The sequence below is a fragment of the Capsella rubella genome, unplaced genomic scaffold, assembly GCF_000375325.1.
Source record: "Capsella rubella cultivar Monte Gargano unplaced genomic scaffold, Caprub1_0 scaffold_4, whole genome shotgun sequence".
In the NCBI taxonomy this organism is placed as follows: Eukaryota; Viridiplantae; Streptophyta; class Magnoliopsida; order Brassicales; family Brassicaceae; genus Capsella; species Capsella rubella.
The window spans coordinates 9,494,885-9,513,957 of record NW_006238920.1 but is presented as its reverse complement, the minus strand read 5'-3'; the positions used below and the strand labels follow the sequence as shown (position 1 = coordinate 9,513,957).

The window sequence follows — 19,073 nt, the reverse complement described above, 5'->3', positions numbered from 1 at the left end:
ATGACAAGAGAAGATCTACCACTGGTTTGGTATTCACCCTGGGAAAGAACACCATCAGTTGGAAGTCTGGATTACAAAGAGTTGTGTCTATTTCCACTACAGAAGCAGAATATATGTCCCTTACAGAAGCTGTCAAGGAGTCAATTTGGCTGAAAGGTCTGTTGAAAGAGTTTGGATATGAGCAAAAGAGTGTGGAGATCTTTTGCGATTCTCAGAGTGCTATAGCACTCTCCAAGAATAATGTGCACCATGAAAGGACTAAGCACATTGATGTCAAGCTTCACTTCATCCGAGAAGTTATTGCAAATGGTGAAGTTGATGTTGTGAAGATTTCTACAGAGACCAATCCTGCTGATATCTTCACAAAGATACTGCCTGTAGACAAGTTTCAATCCGCTTTGAACTTGTTGCAGGTCAGGCCTGAGTAGTAAAACTCAGGGGGGAAACCGAGTCAGGAATCCTGCAACTAGATACATAAGGTACTCTCTCCTTTTGTATACTTGTGTAAGTTTAAGCTTTGTCATCATGGTTTCAGGTGGAGAATTGTGAAGATGAAACCGTGCTGTCCAAGCTATGACTAAGCACAGACAAAACTCTTTGCTATACTCAAGATCTAACCACAGTTGGAGTAGTCTAAACCATGGTTAGATATGCTTTTGGGACCACACACAGAAGAAACGGATACATTGCGAGAGTGATGTTTTGCAGGTTGTCTTCTAGTGATTACAAAAGAGGAAGGGAGTTTTGTTGTTGTCTGCAGAAGCGTCAGAGGCTAGCTGGTTTGGCTGCGAGTGACAAGGCAGGCTGCTTTAGGTCAGAACACGAGGTATCATGTGTGTTACTATAAAAGGAACATTAAGGAGAGGTCGCTGTTGTTAAGGTTGATGCGACAGAGAGAGAGTTAGAGAAAACTTGTATTGGCATAAACTTGTTCTTTTTTTCTCTTTGGTTTTGGGTTCTTACGAAGTGTGCTCTAAGTGCTAGTGAAGGGCATTAGAGTGGATCACTTGTAGTTCCTGTTATTGTATTCTCTGTGAGTATCTAGTGGATTCCGAGCACCGACTCGGCCCAGACGTAGCTACCCTTTTGGGAGTGAACTGGGTAAACAAACTTGCTTGTGTGTGCTCTGTTTTTCTTTCTCACCTGCAAGTCCTCTGTTTCTCTCAAATCTCTTTCTCTCTCAGTTCCGCTTCTCTGTTCTTGGTTTGTTGTGGCTCTTCTCACAAGGAAAGTCGACACCTTTGTGGTTAGAAAGCTCAACAGAAATAAACCGGGAAGATTTGTAAAAATTTTACATTTTTTTCACTAAAGAACATTGGAAGTTTTACATTTTACGGTACTTTCTTGATCATCAAACCATCATCGCATGTGTACACATGCATTTACTGACTTATATCTACAAAAATTTATTGAATTGACACTCTCCAAAACACTCTTAAATTGTGAGACCCCTTAAATTTTTAATGATATTGGGCATCTTGCTTAAATATGTATTTCCTTTTCTACACAAATATATAATGTCACAATAACTTCTCTTAAATTTAAGATATCTCTTTTTCAAAAAGAAATCATAAAAAAAAAAGAGAAATTTTTTTAAAGGTATACATATGGTGTTTCTATTTTCTATTGAAAAAGAAATCCATATTTTTTTCTCCACCAATTTTTAGAAATTGGGTATTCACTTGACATTTTCCCCTTTTTTTTTTTATATTGAAATTAAGTTACTACTACTTAACAAAAAGAATTTACAAAAATGAATCAAGCGTGAATAAACTTGGGAAAAATACGTGATCGCATTGAAATAAAATAATTTAATTCTATTACAGTATTGTACTTCAAATAACTTCTTCACGCTTAGATATTGACCTCCACGTTGACAAAATAATACATGATCAGATTGGAACTTGGACGTGCGTGGTGTAATTAAAACTAGAGATAAGTCGATATATTAAGTACATAATCAATTTATTCGTAATGTAATGTATTTCGTCACACTTGTTATGACATTACATGGATTGATGAGAACATATGTTATTTTTGTCTAAAGAGTGGTAAATAATTATAAGTCTTTCAGGCTCTTCACCAATCGATACCGAGTTGCTTGGAGAGGAATAGATTATCAAGATACGTGATTAATGGTCCCGATGAATTGACATAGCTTTGCATATGTATCTTAGCCGCTGCCTCTGTAAAGATTCATAAAATAAGTGAAAAGAAACCCGTCAGCAAGTTGCAGACTTGAGAACATGATGAAGAGGAAGAAACTCGATTTTTGAAATCTATCAAACAGAGTGAATACTGAATATCAAAGCATTTTCTCTTTCGATAAGAGGGTTATACAATCCCTAGACTGCTGTGTGATTTGATTTATCTAATCCCATGGAAACTGATATTTGAAAACCTTGAAACTAAATCTAACTACTTAAACTACTGCATATATAGTTTATCTGACACATCATACAATCAGTGGTTACGAGAGTATCAACTCACCATCCTCTTTGAGCAAATTAAGTAGGTGAGCCCTTGTGGGAAGAGCGTACATCCCTAGAGAAACAGCTTTCCGAATAGCCCATCCATGGTGGGGAGCAAACACTTGAGCATACGACTTAGTTGCTGGATCCTTTAACGAGTTATCCCCTCTGCAAATGATATCCAAATTAATACACGTAGTCTTCTGATCTTGAACGGTTGAACCAAAAAAGACTCCATTTTTCTTTAACTTCAATGTCCTTACTGAAATCAGCAGCGTACAAGCTGGCTCGGGGGATCAAATTTATACATATAGCAACATTTTCACAAAACAGGCAAAAAAGAGAGAGAGAGAGAAAGTGCAGAGAAGAAGACTTACTCGGAAGCTATGATCTGTTCAAAGAGAACCCTGACCATGTCAAGACCACGCTTTACCCTCAAAAGGTTTCTAGTATGACTACCAGCTTTTCTTACAGAGTTTGCCTCAATATCTTTGTCCATCATTACCACTAATGTTGATATAGAACCCGACGCCCTCACGAGATCATCAACCTATAGTCACATTCACGATTTAAACATCTCATTTACCCAACCATCATCCTCCAAAATAGACAAACGAAACATACATTTCATCAAATTTAGCAAAAGTCAGAAGATAGAATCATTTCCAACATTCTCAGAGTATATCACATCAGTACTTGCAGGGGGGAAATATATACAAAACCTCTCTACACAAAGATTGGAACCATGAAAAATCATTACAATCTCCTCTGTAAATTTGGCATCTACTACTATTCCCCAACTGAATCGGAAGAGCGATAAACATATATACCTTGGCAACATAGTCCATCTCCGCAAACTTGAAAGCTATTCCAAGGCAACCAAATAGAGGCGAGACAAGAGAGCAAGCGTGAGAGAACTGCGCCACAGGAACCTCCGGACTCGGCGAGTTCACGGTGACCGCTAGTTCCTTGAAAGCGGTCGAGATTTTTCTCAGCGGCCTATCTGCGTCCAAATCCGCCATAGAATGAAGATCTCTCCTTCTCTCCTCTACCCTTTTCTCTCTTCTTCTGATCCTGATTTCAATTTTTTCGGGTGTGGTCTTTGCCGCGGAATCTACTTTGCTGCAAAGACGACGACGAAAAAGGGGCGAGATTCGCTGATCAGTTTTATTGCAGGACGTTTGGCGTTTAGATCTTACATATCCTTCTTCTGGATAATAATATCCCCCCCCCCCCCCCCCCCCATCGTAATGTATTAAAACGCTGCGTCGAAGTAAATGTGAGCTTATAAACCAAACCCAACAGAAATAACCGAACCCAACCGAAATAATGCAGGCAAAGAAAAAAAAGTCGAAATTATATTTTTCAATAATTGTGTGTTTTAAATAAAAAGCCAAATTGAGCCGAACAAAATGTTAATGTGTGAAGTACAACTTATGATAAAAGCATAGATCATTTTGACCAAAAAAAAAGAAGATAAAAGCATAGATCATCATGTTGTCAAATACAGCTAATTCATGTTATGCAAAGTATAAAGGGATTTAGATATATAGTTGGGTTTGTGTATAATGATGAATACTGAATAAGAATCAAAGATATGAAAGCTTTCATCGGAATAAAGATTTGTAGGGATACATGGCTGCTCTGGATACTTTAAACTGAAAAGATCATCATTTTCAACAAATGTGGGTTTATTTATGTTACACTCTGGCTTTTTTTTCTTCTTCTTCCAATTCTTTTCAATAATAATAAAGTGAATCAAAATTATATAGGTAGGGGGGGGATAATTATATTTAAATGAGTTATCTCTATTAATAATTGGGTAGACGGAATGGGGGGATGCAATTATTTTGATTACTTATAAAAAAGATAGTGACATTAATTGAATCTTAGGTGGAGCTTATTTTTATAATTAATTGAAGAAAATATGATCAGTATTAAGAATTAACACAAAAAATATATAAGTTTTCTTGACTTTCTGAGGCAAAACCACTGCTTGTGTGACGAATTGTTGTTAAAAAATACAGTACTAGTATTAAAAACAAACAATTAAATTTCATCAGTTTTCGATAAAAACGTCCACTTGCCATTTACTCCGCCTTTACGGTTTCCGCCAATTTTTATTTCTCTTATTTCAAACTTTTCTCTCTTTCTCTATCTCTCACTCACTAATTCAGCTTCTTTAAAATATTCCTCTTTTTACCCTAGATAATAATACTTTGCATTATAGCCCCTGTACTATTGTAGTTATCCACAACTGTCTCCTACTTTCATCAGTCTGTTTTCACCGAGTTAAATTAGAAAAGAGAGTCTGTAACAAAAAATTAATACGCAACAACACCGAACCTTTATTTACTTTCAGTCCGGGGACAAATTATACTTACGTTTATTTTAACTTCAATTTCTTCTGAAATGTAGGGTACTTGGATGAAACGTTAAGAAATAAGAGGGGTGAAAACATGAAGAAAGTAGAAATAGAGGGGTGTATATTTTGTTAAACACACACTTGACACTCCTTTTTCCGCTACACACTGTTACTCTTCTTTCTTTCTCCAACCTCTCTCCACTCCAGCTATTTTCCTCTCTCTCTCTCTCTCTCTCTCTCTCTCTCTCTCTCTCTCTCTCTCTCTCTCTCTCTCTCTATTTGATTCCCACTCTTAAAATAAAGAAAGCTTCAACAAATTTCTCTCTCTCTCTCTCTCTATTTGATTCCCACTCTTAAAATAAAGAAAGCTTCAACAAATTGAAATAATCTTAGTTATAATCAGCGACCACCGTTTCGATTCTCTGCTTCTTCTCGTTCTACATTTATCTGTTTCCGCCTTGTTTGCTCTGTTTCAAAAGTTCCCGACGACCGGAATCGTCGCCGGGATTCTCGCCGGAGTTGTTGCGGAACGGTGAAAATGGGGTTCTTCTGATTTCACTCCGTTACTTGACTTCTTTTTTTTTAGTTCTGTAAGTATTTTTTTTTTTTCCTTTCTCGTATATTTCTTCCTCGAATTCGATTTTTTTTTTTTTTTTTATTAATTTGAAATTTTTGGTAAGTTCATTTGCTTGCTTGACTGAAGAAACCATTATTTTTCCTTTTTTTCCGATAATTTGATTCTTCCGTCTGTTTCCGTCACAAGAAGAAAAAAGAAATTTACTCGATTTTTTCTAGTGTCTAAAAAATGTTTGCTTTTTTATATATGTGGATTGGTTTGTTGACAAAATGACTAAAAATTTGTATAAGGTAACCGACAGTGTAGCTGAAAGCAGCCAGAAAACTCCGTTTGTCTTTGTTCTTGAATTGAGACAAGCTACTAGACTCCGTACTCTAATCAATTTAATAATCCTGCTACGAGAGGTCCCAATAAAGTAGATACTAATTGTATGTTTCTATCCATACCAATCCATACGCGTGCGTTTCCATTCCACTTTGTGATGTTAACAATGTCCGTGGGCCATTTTCTCCTTTTATTGTGTCTTTTACTCGGACAAGTTTTCATACCCCGGTGGTTGCTCTAGTTTACAAAACAAAATAAATAAAAAAGTTGAGAAATTTGTGATATGAATAAAGTTTCCTTTACTGTTAATGATTGATCTTCTTGATTTTCCAGGGGAATTCTTTTGTTTCTGTTATATAAGTTTGGATTGATTTCAAAATGGAGGAAGTAGCAGCTAAGGCTGAGGAAGAAACTGTGGATAGCTCTGTAGAGGCGATGAAAGAGGACAATGCAACTACTACTAATGGAACCAAAAGTCCAGAGATTGTTTCTGCAGTGTCAACTCGACCTGCTGCTACTAAAAAGAAACCAGTCATTAGTTCGAATTTGATTAAGCCAACCGCGTCTTCTTCTTTACGGGTCTCGGGTTCCACCCCTGTCACAATCAGGAGAAATAGCACTGGGGGAGTAACAGACAAGTCTGTTGGTGCCTCTAAGGTTTTGCCTAAACAAATGACTACTACTGCCTCACGTACTGATCCCGTAAGGCGGTCACTTCCAGATTTGAGAAGGAGTTCAGCGTCTACCCTTTCTGCCAAGACTGTATCCAGAGCAAGCCCTCCTGATAGTAAGAAGTCTATCCCGGTATCACCAGGTAGTCGGAGTTCACCAAAGTCGACTGGTTTTAGTTTAAGTAAGCCAGAGTCTTCTGCTAGACCAGCCATGAGTGTCTCTGTGTCTTCAAAAAGAGCTCCATCTTCATCTGTTGACAGTAGTGGTAGCAGGACCAGTAGTGGAAGAGCACATTCTACTCTTACAAGTGGGAGGACAGTTTCTAGAGTTTCTTCTCCCTCAGCTGGAACATCGCCTTCTGTTACTGGTGGTATAAGGTCAAAGACATTGTCAACACCCCTAGACCGGAGTTCCAACTTCTCTGGACGGAAGAAAACAGCTACTCCTGAAAGCCGCGATTCACGACTTATTATTCTTCCAAAGGTGGAGGTTAAAGCTGGCGATGATATGGTAAGAACTCACTTTCCTCTCTGCACCTGCTAGATTTATAATAGGTTCAATCCTTCTTTTCTTCTTGTGGTTATTGATTAAGGAATGTATGTCTGTAATTGCTTAAGAGATTGGATCTCAGAGGCCACAGGATTCGCAGTCTAACCTCTGGTGGGCTACATTTGTCTCCAAACTTAGAGGTAAACATATGTTTTCATGATAACTTTACAATGTTCTAGTGCAAACGCATTGCTTTAGTGATGCTCATGTAGATATGGCAATCTTGGATTTGAATAGAAGTAGGGTGGAGTAGTTATTTATATTCGACAAGGAAGAAATTTTAACTTTGTTAGTGAGCTCCTGAATATGTGAAGTTTTTACCCCAATCAGTCAACTTATTATATTTCCCTCTACTTCTACTCCTTACCAGTTTGTCTATCTTAGAGACAATCTCCTCTCTACGCTGGAAGGTATTGAGATATTGAATCGAGTCAAGGTCAGTAAATTTGTTTCCCCAGGGTTCTTGGTGCTCAGAAAATATATACTTACCCTTACACTAGCTGTGATCTGGTTTCTTTCATTAATCTCAGGTTCTCGATTTGAGTTTTAATGATTTCAAAGGGCCTGGATTCGAACCACTTGAGAATTGCAAAATGCTGCAGGTTTCTTTCTCTCCCATTCTGTCCTTAGTTCTTCCCTTCACGAGTGCTATTTGATGAGCATTTTCTATCTTGTACTACTTGCGCAGCAACTTTATCTTGCTGGAAATCAGATAACATCACTTGCTAGTCTGCCTCAACTTCCAAACTTAGAGGTGAGCATCATAGCCTCTTATTCCAGTTATGTGTCAAATGATTGCTATCAACGTTTAGTTCTTATATCTCTTCTTGTAGATTACCCCTGACTTTTTCCGACTATCACCTTTCTTGTTCCCATGCTAGTTTCTCTCGGTTGCTCAAAATAAATTAAAATCACTTGCAATGGCAAGCCAGCCTCGGCTTCAGGTACATTTTCTGTTTCCGAATTGAGGTCGTTTACGGTACATTATTACAAGTCAGAGTTTTTAGACATCTCATAAAAAAAATTTCCTCAGGTACTAGCAGCAAGTAAGAACAAGATAACAACTCTGAAGGACTTTCCATATCTACCAGTTCTCGAGGTTTCAATCTTTATGTTCCCTAATATATTTTTTTTTCTCCCATTTCTTAGTTTTTGGCTGATTAGTTGGTCGGATCAACTGATTTAGTTAACACATGGCACTAGATTACTTAGTATAAAAGATTTTAAAACCATCAATTTCTACTATGAACCAGTGGTTCAATTTGAATACTTGTTTTTTGGCTAATGGAATTTGGCCATATAATAACAAAAATGGTGTTTCATTTGTTCAATTCATATACACAGATACGTAGTTTGTAATTTTGTTTTGTGTTTTTTATTTTTAATTTTACAGCATCTACGGGTTGAGGAAAATCCACTGCTGAAAATTTCTCATTTGGAAGCGGCATCCATACTACTTGTAGGTCCTACCTTGAAGAAATTCAATGACAGAGGTACTCTTCTTTTTTAGAACTCGTAGAAATTATGGCTGTAGTTTGCTTTTGGCTGATCGGTTCATGAGAAAGATGACTAGCATGTTTAGTTTTTAACTCATCATATGAACTTCCAAGTAATTATTATTCGGACGATAAAATATAAACAATAGCATGTAAGAAAAGGTAGGAGTCGTTGGATCAATAAAGACAAACACAAATTATTTATCTGCAATTCTGCCATCACTTTTGAGTGGTTGAATACTTGAATTTCTTAGAATCGTGGGAATAACATCTGTTCCTTAATATATAGTTTATTTATTTATTAACAAGTTACATACTGGCTGTATTTGGACAACAATAACTGCATTGATTGTATATAAAAGACTATCTAGGAATGAAGTGATTCAGAAGCTTTTTCTTGGTATGTACCTTCGCTTTTATCTAGGTCGCTGTGGTCCATGATAAGCTTAAATTTTCTTGTTTAGATCTCTCTCGTGAGGAAGTGGCAATTGCAAAGCGTTATCCTCCACAAACAGCCCTCTGCCTCAGAGAAGGTTGGGAGTTCTGCAAGTCTGATCTGGCTGCAGGTACAAAATCATTTCTCAGAGTTGTACAATCTTTATTGTGGCTTGAATGGTCCTCTACCTTGATTTTTGTTTGTTATCAATGGTAACACTTGAAAGGTTGACTGTTTAATTAAATGAGCATTCTCATCTCTTCCATACTAAGGTTCTCGAGATTTTCTTAAGTAAGGTGTTTGCTTCTATTTGGGTAATTGCTGGTTGAGATTTTATGTGAATACATAAATGCCATTGATTCAACTCCCAAGTTCCATATTTGCATCTAATAACTTTTTAATATTCATATCTATGCAACTTCTTATGAACAGAATCGACATTCAGCTTCTTGGTTGAGAGGTGGAAGGACACATTACCTTCTGGTTATCTTATTAAAGAAGCATATGTTGACCGACCTTCTGAAGAAGCTCCCTGTCAATGTCACTTTGGTCTTGCTCAGGAAAGTCCTACTGCCACAGATCAAGAATTGGCCCTGAGATTTCAATGGTCTGTGGCGGACAGATCTCTTTCTAATTTTGTTCCTATTCGTGATGCAACCAAGGAGGTAAGATTTACCTTGCCAATTGCCATATTTTCATGTGCAGGTGTATTAAAAGTATCTGTTTTCTTATTCCTTCTCTAATTTACAATAGGTCTATTGGCCAAAACGTGGAGACATTGGAAAAATTCTAAAGGTAGAATGTACTCCTGTTATGGGAGAGACTGAATATCCATCCATATTTGCCATATCTTCACCAGTTCAGCGAGGTATATTTCTCTGGTTATACAATAGGCCATATGGACGTTTTCCATTTTGTTGAGCCCTGCACGTATCCATCAACTGGTGTCCTCTAGAATATCACATTGAAGTACTGTGCAGGAAAGGGAATACCCAAAGCTGTGAGCCTTGAACTACATGGGGACCTAGTTGAGGGAAAAATTATCAAGGGTGAAGCTGTGGTTGCATGGTGTGGCGGGATACCTGGAAAGTGTATTACCAGGTTGAGTATCTATCCTTCCTTCTTTCTTTCTTTTGTTATATTCATCCAGCTTCTAATTTTGTGCCTTCCAATCTCTTGATAGACTTATAATTAGTAACCAAAGAGGTGTGGTTTCCTTTTGTTTTGAACCAGTTGGTTGAGGAGAAAGTGGAATGGGAGCCCCGTGGTGATCGATGGAGCTGAAGATGTAGAATATAGGTTATCTTTAGATGATGTGGGATCAAGTATGGTTTTCATGTACACACCAGTAACAGAAGGAGGTGCAAGAGGAGAACCTCAGTACAAGTACACAGAATTCGTAAAAGCAGGTGACTGAAAGACTTTTTTACAAAGATAGTGGCTTTTGCTTTGTCTCAACATTTGCATATCACAACATTCGCATAACATTGTCATTTGTGTTGCTTTGCTTTCATCTCTGTCATTGTTGACTAACGGTTAAAAGTCTCTGGGGTTGCTTGTTTTGCATTTGAATTCTTCACCTTTCTGCTTGCAATAATCTTATTTATCTCATTTTATCTATGGATTAGTTTATATTCCAGCCAACTATTTTCAGGTTGATTCACTTGCATGCTAAAAACTGAAGTGGTATAGTGGTTGTTATTTGTATTCTTCATTGTTTGTCATCTTTAAAACGACTAATGCCGTTGTCTGTTAAATTTTCTGGATCTGAGGCTACTAACTATAAATCCTGGTGGCAGCTCCTCCATCTGTAAGTAATGTTCGAATTACTGGAGATGCTGTTGAAGGCTGCGTTCTAAAGGGGATTGGAGCTTATTTTGGCGGCAAGGAAGGTCCTAGCAAGTTTGAATGGTTGCGAAAGAACAAGGAGACGGGGTAACTATGCATGTAGATATTTATATTTTGCCCATCTGTTTCAAACATGAGTGTTTGAATGTGTTGTCACTAAAGTATCTCTACATTCACTTTCATGGTTCTTGATAATTTTCACTTTATGCATTCTACAAGTTCCTCTACAAGTTTTTAAATTATAACACTCTTGCTGAGGTATGTCATATTACAGAGAACTCTTGTTGATATCGGCTGGAACATCTGAGTATACGTTGACAAAGGAAGATGTTGGCACACATGTCACTTTTGTTTACATACCTGCAAATTTTGAGGGTTGGTTTTCTTTTCGTTTCTTTTCACTCAGATTCTTACTTAGACGAAAGCATCAAATTATAGAGGGTTAGGCCGTAGAGAATTCTGACGTATTCTAGAAAAATTACAGGACTAGAGGGGGAACCTATGTCAACTTTATCCAGTGTTATTAAGCCAGGTATGCTAAAACTTTGTGGAAAGCAGATTTCTTCGTTTATGGATGAAGATGTTTTCCAAGGATTCTTCTTGCTTTAACTATTGACTGTTGTGAACTTGCGTTTATTAGTTCTCGTTATTGGGCATGAAATTGTTTTTATTAATAATAATTATTATCATCTTGGTAATAGGGCTGAGCATTTGATATTACATAAATTTATTCATTAGAACTGCCTGTTCGGATTTACTGGACTGTTTCTCTTCCTTTTTGGCTCATTTTGTTTTTATTTATTGCAACTACAGCACCCCCGAAAGTAACAGATGCTAAGATAGTTGGTGACTTAAGGGAGAATAGTAAGGTTACTGTAACAGGTACTGTTACTGGAGGAACTGAAGGTTCAAGCAAAGTGCAATGGTTCAAATCCAGTTGCTCTATCCTGGAAGGAGGTAACTCTCTTGAAGAATTGAGCACATCAAAAGTGGCAAAGGTAGGCTAATACATTATACTCATCAGAAAAGTTTGGTAAGAGATTTTTTTTTTATCTCATATCAACGTTTTTTCCCAGTCATTTCGTATACCCTTGGGGGCAGTGGGCTATTACATAGTTGCAAAGTATACTCCAATGACACCTGATGGTGAATGCGGTGAACCAGTATATGTACTATCTGAAAGAGCAGTTGAGAGTAAGTTAAATCAAATAGATATAGATATATTTACCCTAGTATCTTCTTTCTTTGGTGTGGCATATCTTATAAATGCTAAACAAAATCTACTACTTGTGACCAAACGATGTATCCATTTTCTTCCTGCCATCCAAAAAGATTTTCTGAATGCTCTCTTTGTTTTGTGGATTTTGTGTTGTGGTTTTTGTTGTAATATTTTCTGTTCCGTACACATATTTCTTTTAGATTTCATTACTATGCAGTAAGTTGATAAGCATGAGAAAAGGTTGTAGAATCAATGGAAGTCAAATGCACAATAGAAGGGAATAACTGTATACTAGATATTTCCCAAAAAAAAATGTCAATTTTCTCTGTGAAATATTTGTATTGGTTACTATTATTGAGTTTATTAATTTGTTGAATTTGTTTATTCATGAGTGATGAGCTATATGTTACTCTTGCCGCATTCATATTTTTATCCCAATTGCTGGATGATTTTCTCTCGACATCTAGTCCTACCTATCTAGTTCCAAGTATTCACCTGCTCTTGTTTTGTGAATAGGTGATCAAGTTTATTTTCTTTGATTTGGAATGACCATGTTTCTAGTGCTAATTATTCTGATTTTAATAACTGGCAGCCCTTCCCCCCAGCTTAAATTTCTTGTCAATTACCGGAGACAATATTGAGGGTGGAATATTGACAGCGTCCTATGGATACATAGGAGGGCATGAAGGTAAAAGCAAATACGAATGGCATTATCATAAGGTATATCCTTCTTGCTCTTCTATGCTGGTATTTCCCTCTGACATATAGTCCAGACTTTAGTTTCTATGTTCAGCTTCAGGCATGGTATCGAGTCTTGTGAGACGAAGTTCTGTTTATCCATGTGAAAGTATAATTCAGAAAAGGAAAAAAGAGAAAACTATATTTGCATAATTAGTTAGTTGCAAAAGTTTCTGAGTGTGGCTTTCAGGAAACTTGGTTGCATACTTGCATCTGATTTGCTTACTCCTTTGAACGCAGGCTGAAAATGATCTCCCTGGTACATTGATACCTGAAGCCTCTGGGCTTCTTCAGTATACGACTACTAAAGAAGCTATTGGTAAATTCATTTCATTTCAATGTATTCCTGTAAGGGATGACGGTATTGTGGGTGAGGCAAGAACTTGCATGTGCCAGGAACGTGTTCGTCCAGGTAAGGCATTTTCTTGTTGTTTCCTTGCTATAAGATGATCATAGAAAAACTAGTTTAGCAAACTTTTCGAATGTAAGTATGATCTAGATGCTAAATCCTATATATCATTTAAGACTGAGAATCACAGATGAGTTGAAGTAGAATTCAGATGCAACTAAATTGAACATGAAGTTTTTTTTTTTTTTAATCCATTATCTTCCGACAAATGTTTTCACTGTTTGCTGCACAGCAACTTTTGCTTATTTCATGTGCTTTTGCTTATCATTAGGAAATCCAAGAGCAGTATCTCTTCATGTTGTTGGATCTGCTGTTGAGGGAACAGTGCTATCTACAGAAAGAGAATATTGGGGTGGTGAAGAGGGAGCATCAATATTCCGGTGGTTCCGGGTATTAAACTTCAAATTTTCCAAATTTTCAAAATTATGATATTAGGAAATTTGTTCTTTTCTTTTTGGGTAGGTTTCTATATGCATCTCATAGACCAATGTACTTGGTAGTATATCAATATCTCCTTTTTTCATAGAAGGTTTTTCTTTCTAACTATCTTCCTTCTATTGTTGATAAATCTGCCTGGAATTGGAACGCCTTCAGTTGTTTCTAAAGATATGAATTTTCTTGTAGACTAATTCAGATGGTACTCCTTGCGAAATAAAGAGTGCTACTACTTCTTCATATCTTCTGTCAGTCGATGATATTGGTTTCTTCATTTCGGTTTCTTATGAACCCGTGAGAAATGACTGGGCTCGTGGACCCACGGTTATTTCGGAATTAACTGGACCAGTTGTAGCTGGTATAATACTCTCTTCCCTTATTTCAAGATTTACAGTATCTAAAGGGATAGTCATTTCCATGAAGGAGCAGTGTAAGTAAGATGATTTATCTTTTGATTTCATTTCTCTGCAGGCCATCCAAATTGTCAATCACTGGAATTTCTTGGATCAATGATTGAAGGGCAACGGCTGAGCTTTGTTGCTTCATATACTGGAGGGTACACTTTATAAAGTTGCTTGAGACTTATTTGATAGCGAGATGGAAAACTCCACAGCTAAATTATTTTTTTTGCAACGCAGGATAAAGGGAAACTGCTATCTTGAATGGGTTAGGGTGAAAAGTAATGGTGCTAAGGAAATATTGAGTCATGATGGTAAGTTTTGATCCATTATATACCTTAGATTCCTTGCTGGCCCCTCAAAACCTGCTTCAGATTAATCAATATGATCCCTGAACAGAGTTTCTGGATTTATCACTGGATGATGTCGGGGAAAGCATTGAACTTATTTACACTCCTGTTCGCGAAGATGGAATAGAAGGGAGTCCAAGGAGTATCAGGTCTGATGCTATTGCTCCAGGTGAGTGTCTTTCCAAATTTTAAAGAATGTCAAACCCGCACTTAGTTTTTTCAGAATGTTCAATTGTCCATTTAAGCTACAGAGTATGCCCTGTTTTTTGAGTTTGTGCACTAGTTTCTACATTTACTTATCTCGGCTCCTTCAATTTTTCCTATGTAAACAGCAAATCCTATGGGGTTGGAGCTTTTAGTTCCTGACTGCTGTGAGAAACAAGAGGTTGAGCCTCGTAAAACTTACTTTGGGGGTCATGAAGGTGTTGGTGAGTATATCTGGTATAGAACTAAGGTAAAGTTGCATGGATCTGCACTCACAGAAATATCCTATGCCGGTGAAGAGGTTGTTGCTTGTTGTAGAACACTGTAAGAGCCATAGATTTCCCAACAGTATTCAAATTTCTTCGTAGTTTGTCTTTTTCGATAAGTATGACTGATCTGTTTCTCGTTTTAGAAAATATACTCCATCACTTGAAGATGTGGGGGCTTATCTAGTCTTGTACTGGATTCCTACTCGCGTGGATGGGAGAAGTGGGAAGCCAGTTGTTTCGATAACAAACTCTCCTGTTACCCCAGGTGCAGATATTGTCCCAATATTGAATATTCATTTTCAATCTAGTTTGTTATGCAATTATTACTTTCATGATATCACCTTTTTGATTTAAGCTTTCTGAGGGATAAAGTGAATGATGGTTGCAGCTGATCCAGAGGTATCTAATGTTCATGTGAAGAAACTCTTTTCGGATGCTTATTCTGGAGAAGGAGAGTACTTTGGTGGCCATGAAGGTGCAAGTCTATTCAGTTGGTACAGAGATAATGATGGAACCATTGATCTTATTGCTGGGGCAAACTCCAAAACATATGAGGTGACTGAGTCAGATTACAATTGCCGGATATTGTTCGGGTATGTTTCCGCAGCCATTTATTCTTGCAGCTTTGACAAGCATCCATTGCTTTGATTAGTCCTTTAGATGGCTGTTTTGTTTTACACTTTTGAATGTTTTAGCTTCGTCTTCCATTTCTGAAAGAAACTATGTTACGTGTTAACGTGTCTGAGCCTTTTAAGTTTCCCGAATAACTGGCAGTTGTAGTTGTTTTCGAAGTTCTGATAGCCCTAGCTCCATGATCGTTTTTGACTTTTGTATGCGAACTTGAATCTTAGAAATTTTTCAACTTATTTTGCAGATACACACCAGTTCGTTCAGATTCTGTCGTGGGAGAGCTAAAGATGTCTGAGGCAACTGAAATTATCCTCCCAGGTTTTCATTCTTGATCGATAGAAAAAGTTTGATGTCGTTGATTATTGTTGTTGTGTTATTTTTTCCATTTTTGTTTTTGTTTATTTTGTGGGTTCTCTTTGCGACACAATTCTAACACTCTTGATAACAATACAGAGGTTCCAAAAGTAGAAATGCTTGCTTTCACTGGAAAGGCTATACAGGGTGACGTTCTCACAGCTGTCCAAGTGATTCCAAAGACTGAAATTCAACAACTTGTTTGGAGCAAGTACAAAGGAGATATTCAATACCAATGGTACATTGCATCTCACCTGACCTTTAATTCCTGGCTAAATATTTGCACGAGACATTTTGAGATTTACTGGATCTATTGATATTTGCATAAAATAAACATGTTTTAGATCTTCGCTGGCGTTGATGCCTTTAATCCAATTATATAGAAAACATTGTTTTCATGTGTTGAACTTTGTATCTGATATGCTTAGTCAATCTGCTTTCTATTTTTTGGCAACTTGCTTTTTAACTATAATTAGCTTCTTTTTAAAAACAAATGAGGCCAGAGAAACCTTTTCAGAAACTTCTTATGATTTAGTCTCACATAACAAGGGTTGTGACAGGTTCCGCTCACTGGAATCAGGGGATAAGATATTGTATGAGGCTCTCTCCTCAGAAATTTCGTGTTCGTACAAGGTGCGGTTTGAGGATATTGGCAGATGTCTTAAATGTGAATGTGTAGTACATGATGTGTTTGGAAGGTCTAGTGAACTAGCATATGCCGAGACTGATCCAATATCACCAGGTTCGTATGCATCTTGTTTACCAATATCTCTGACGATGTTTAGATGTGACCAACTTTCTGTCTACTTCAGGTTTTCCTAGGATAGAAAAGCTAGAGATCGAAGGACAAGGTTTCCATACTAACTTATATGCTGTTCGAGGCAATTATTTTGGTGGTAAAGAGGGAAAAAGTAAAATCCAATGGCTTAGATCAATGGTTGGAAGCCCTGATCTCATCTCAATTCCAGGTAGACAGAACTTGGGTCACATTGTTATTTCCTTCTTGAAAATACTAGTATTGCTAGCATTTCTTGTAAGAGTCTCAATTCCTGGATCATATACAAATACCTGGAAAAAAGTTTCAACCATTTTACATTTCATTAAATTTGTAGGTGAGACAGGAAGGATGTATGAAGCTAATGTAGATGATGTCGGATACAGACTGGTCGTGGTATATACACCCATACGTGAGGATGGTGTCGAAGGCCATCCAGTTTCTGCATCTACAGAGCCTGTTGCTGTTGGTAAGTTTTTCCATAATCATTATCTGTCATGAATTTTGTCGTCGTTGTTTGTTGTTATGAAAACCTACTTACTATAGTCACCATTTCTTTTATATATGACGTCAATTTTGCATACAGTAACTCTTGACCAGCTTCCTTAAAGGGAGATCGCTGTTGCATCTTCCACAACTACTTTTTTCTTTTTTTTCAAGTGGTATTCACGGTAATGATTAATTTGCAGAACCTGATCTATATAAGGAAGTGAAGCAGAAATTAGAAACTGGGTTAGTGAAGTTTGAGGTAAGATTAATTCTGTTTTGTTTTGTAGCTTTGCTATCCTTAATGTTTTATGTAAGCAAAAGATGATGAAAGCTATGTTCCTAATGCATTTGTTTCCCTCTTTTGATCTTTTGGAATCAGGTGTTGTGTGACAAGGACCCATATCCAAAAAAGGTATGTAGTTCATAATTTAGAGTGTTACAGTTGATTGTTTGTTCATTGAATTGGGATTTCTAAAAGGGTGAAACTGCTTATGACATAGATTGTGGGAGAGGGTAATCTCGAGAGACGAATGCTAGAAATGAACAGGAAGAGAATAAAGGTTGTGAAACCTGGTTCAAAGACGTCTTTTGCAACTACTGAAGTTCGTGGAAGCTATGTTCCTCCTTTCCATGTAAGTGTTTCTGATTGTGACCACATTCACTTATGTCTTCAAATTGTCTTATAACATATATCATTTTGCATCAAACCAGGTAGAGACATTTCGTAATGATCAAAGAAGGCTAAGGGTTGTTGTGGATGGTGAACATGAAGTAGACATGGTCGTACATTCGCGCCATCTCCGTGATGTTATTGTGCTTGTCATCCGCGGCTTTGCTCAGAGATTCAACAGCACTTCACTCAATTCTCTACTCAAAATCGATAGTTGAAGTGAAATATAAAAGAGTGATTACGTTGGAGTGAAGTTTTTTTTTCTGTGTGCCATTTAAAATCCCATACCCGGTGCACTGATAGAATTGTCTCTCTTTGGTTTGGTGCTTCCATCGTTCCAGTATGTTGTGCTATCGCCGTATTGGTAATAAGAGTATTTTCCTTCGAAAGCCAAAGCTGCATTGTACCTAATGGCAATGGGTTTTAAAAATCAAATTTCAATCAGGTTTTTGAAGTACTATTACAAACTCAACTTCACCTGAATTGCATATACTCAATTTTTTTTTCAGGTTGGTTTGTGTTTATGTTTGGTTTGTTCTTGTTAAATACTAAATAGTGACTGTAAATGCATACATCATTTGTTTTCACAGACGTGTTAGTGTGTTAACAATTGTTTATTCAAATTACAAATTACGTTTATTGATCTCTCAAATCACAGAGACACAGACCTTAAACTCAACTCTTATTTTGTTGACAAATAAGAGGATATATAATACAATGGTTAACATGCTCGTCACTCATATCTCGTGTAATCTTGTCACCTTTGTCCCCTTTTCCTACTCTTCTTTTCTCTACCTTTTCCTTGTAAAATAAAATAACAAGTCCAAACCTTTTAGGATAACAAAAAGCTCATTCACTGGTCTTTCTTTTTCTCTGTTCCCTATGTGAACAGGCTTAAAAAAACATGGAAGCACAAATAAAACAGTACTACTAGTTAAGATTAGAATAGAAGAACAAATACAATACTCTGTTATAGCTAAAAGGCATGTTAGGCTCAAAAGAGTTTCTTCTTGTGTAAGTTAGTTCGCTGTTATGCGTTGCTAACTTAATCTTTGCCTTTGATCATGTTTGGTCGCTTTAAAGGATATACCTTTCTTTTCCTTTTTTTTATGAATGACTTTGGTCGGATAAAATAATTTTTATCGTGTTATTCATTATCTATTTTACATAAAAAAAATTTAAAACTAATAAAGTATTATATTCGTTTTTATTTCCAAAGTATTATATTTGTTTTGTCACAGTGAATTGCAGTTTCTTTTATTTCCGTTTTCTCTACTTGTTCAATGTTTTAAAATTCTTCTCATGAATTGCACACCAATTTCTTTTTGTTCTCCATTCTCTCCCTTAATTAATTTATTTTTGTTCAAAGTTTAAAAATATTTCATTTTTCTTTCA

The 19,073-nt window shown here is 36.8% G+C and overlaps 2 protein-coding genes across 3 annotated transcripts; one reads left to right on the top strand and one right to left on the bottom strand.

The window, feature by feature from the left end:
- Nucleotides 1-1,920: 1,920 nt before the first annotated feature.
- LOC17887869 (accelerated cell death 11) lies at nt 1,921-3,662 on the bottom strand. The gene is made up of 4 exons (XM_006294731.2): nt 3,302-3,662; nt 2,849-3,021; nt 2,491-2,639; nt 1,921-2,186 (listed from the first exon to the last, which is right to left on the bottom strand). The coding sequence occupies exons 1-4, from the start codon at nt 3,491-3,493 to the stop codon at nt 2,080-2,082; spliced, it is 621 nt and encodes a 206-aa protein (XP_006294793.2). The 5' UTR covers nt 3,494-3,662; the 3' UTR covers nt 1,921-2,079.
- Nucleotides 3,663-5,164: 1,502 nt separating this feature from the next.
- LOC17887904 (187-kDa microtubule-associated protein AIR9) lies at nt 5,165-18,315 on the top strand. Of its 2 annotated transcripts, XM_006295953.2 has the most exons (38): nt 5,165-5,426; nt 6,071-6,919; nt 7,027-7,098; nt 7,329-7,394; nt 7,489-7,560; nt 7,647-7,712; nt 7,840-7,902; nt 7,992-8,057; nt 8,352-8,451; nt 8,919-9,020; nt 9,323-9,555; nt 9,644-9,758; nt 9,871-9,991; nt 10,124-10,299; nt 10,690-10,825; nt 11,013-11,113; nt 11,223-11,270; nt 11,552-11,736; nt 11,815-11,932; nt 12,550-12,677; nt 12,936-13,107; nt 13,376-13,494; nt 13,729-13,897; nt 14,011-14,095; nt 14,178-14,251; nt 14,337-14,456; nt 14,620-14,815; nt 14,904-15,025; nt 15,149-15,353; nt 15,635-15,708; nt 15,844-15,982; nt 16,305-16,486; nt 16,557-16,712; nt 16,857-16,988; nt 17,209-17,267; nt 17,388-17,420; nt 17,509-17,640; nt 17,720-18,315. In XM_006295953.2, the coding sequence occupies exons 2-38, from the start codon at nt 6,116-6,118 to the stop codon at nt 17,894-17,896; spliced, it is 5,118 nt and encodes a 1,705-aa protein (XP_006296015.1). In that variant the 5' UTR covers nt 5,165-5,426; nt 6,071-6,115; the 3' UTR covers nt 17,897-18,315. The 2 variants fall into 2 exon arrangements, with proteins under 2 accessions (XP_006296015.1, XP_023640954.1); XM_023785186.1 differs by lacking the exons at nt 7,329-7,394; nt 7,489-7,560; nt 7,647-7,712.
- The last annotated feature ends 758 nt before the right edge of the window (nt 18,316-19,073 follow it).

Excerpts from the sequence above, each read along its gene's own strand:
- LOC17887869 (XM_006294731.2), bottom strand. The coding sequence starts at position 3,493 with ATGGCGGATTTGGACGCAGATAGGCCGCTGAGAAAAATCTCGACCGCT. Across the intron at positions 2,640-2,848 it reads GAACAGATCATAGCTTCCGA|AGGGGATAACTCGTTAAAGG; the intron begins GTAAGTCTTCTT and ends TATCATTTGCAG. Across the intron at positions 2,187-2,490 it reads TAATTTGCTCAAAGAGGATG|AGGCAGCGGCTAAGATACAT; the intron begins GTGAGTTGATAC and ends GAATCTTTACAG.
- LOC17887904 (XM_006295953.2), top strand. The coding sequence starts at position 6,116 with ATGGAGGAAGTAGCAGCTAAGGCTGAGGAAGAAACTGTGGATAGCTCT. Across the intron at positions 6,920-7,026 it reads TTAAAGCTGGCGATGATATG|AGATTGGATCTCAGAGGCCA; the intron begins GTAAGAACTCAC and ends TAATTGCTTAAG. Across the intron at positions 11,114-11,222 it reads CATACCTGCAAATTTTGAGG|GACTAGAGGGGGAACCTATG; the intron begins GTTGGTTTTCTT and ends GAAAAATTACAG.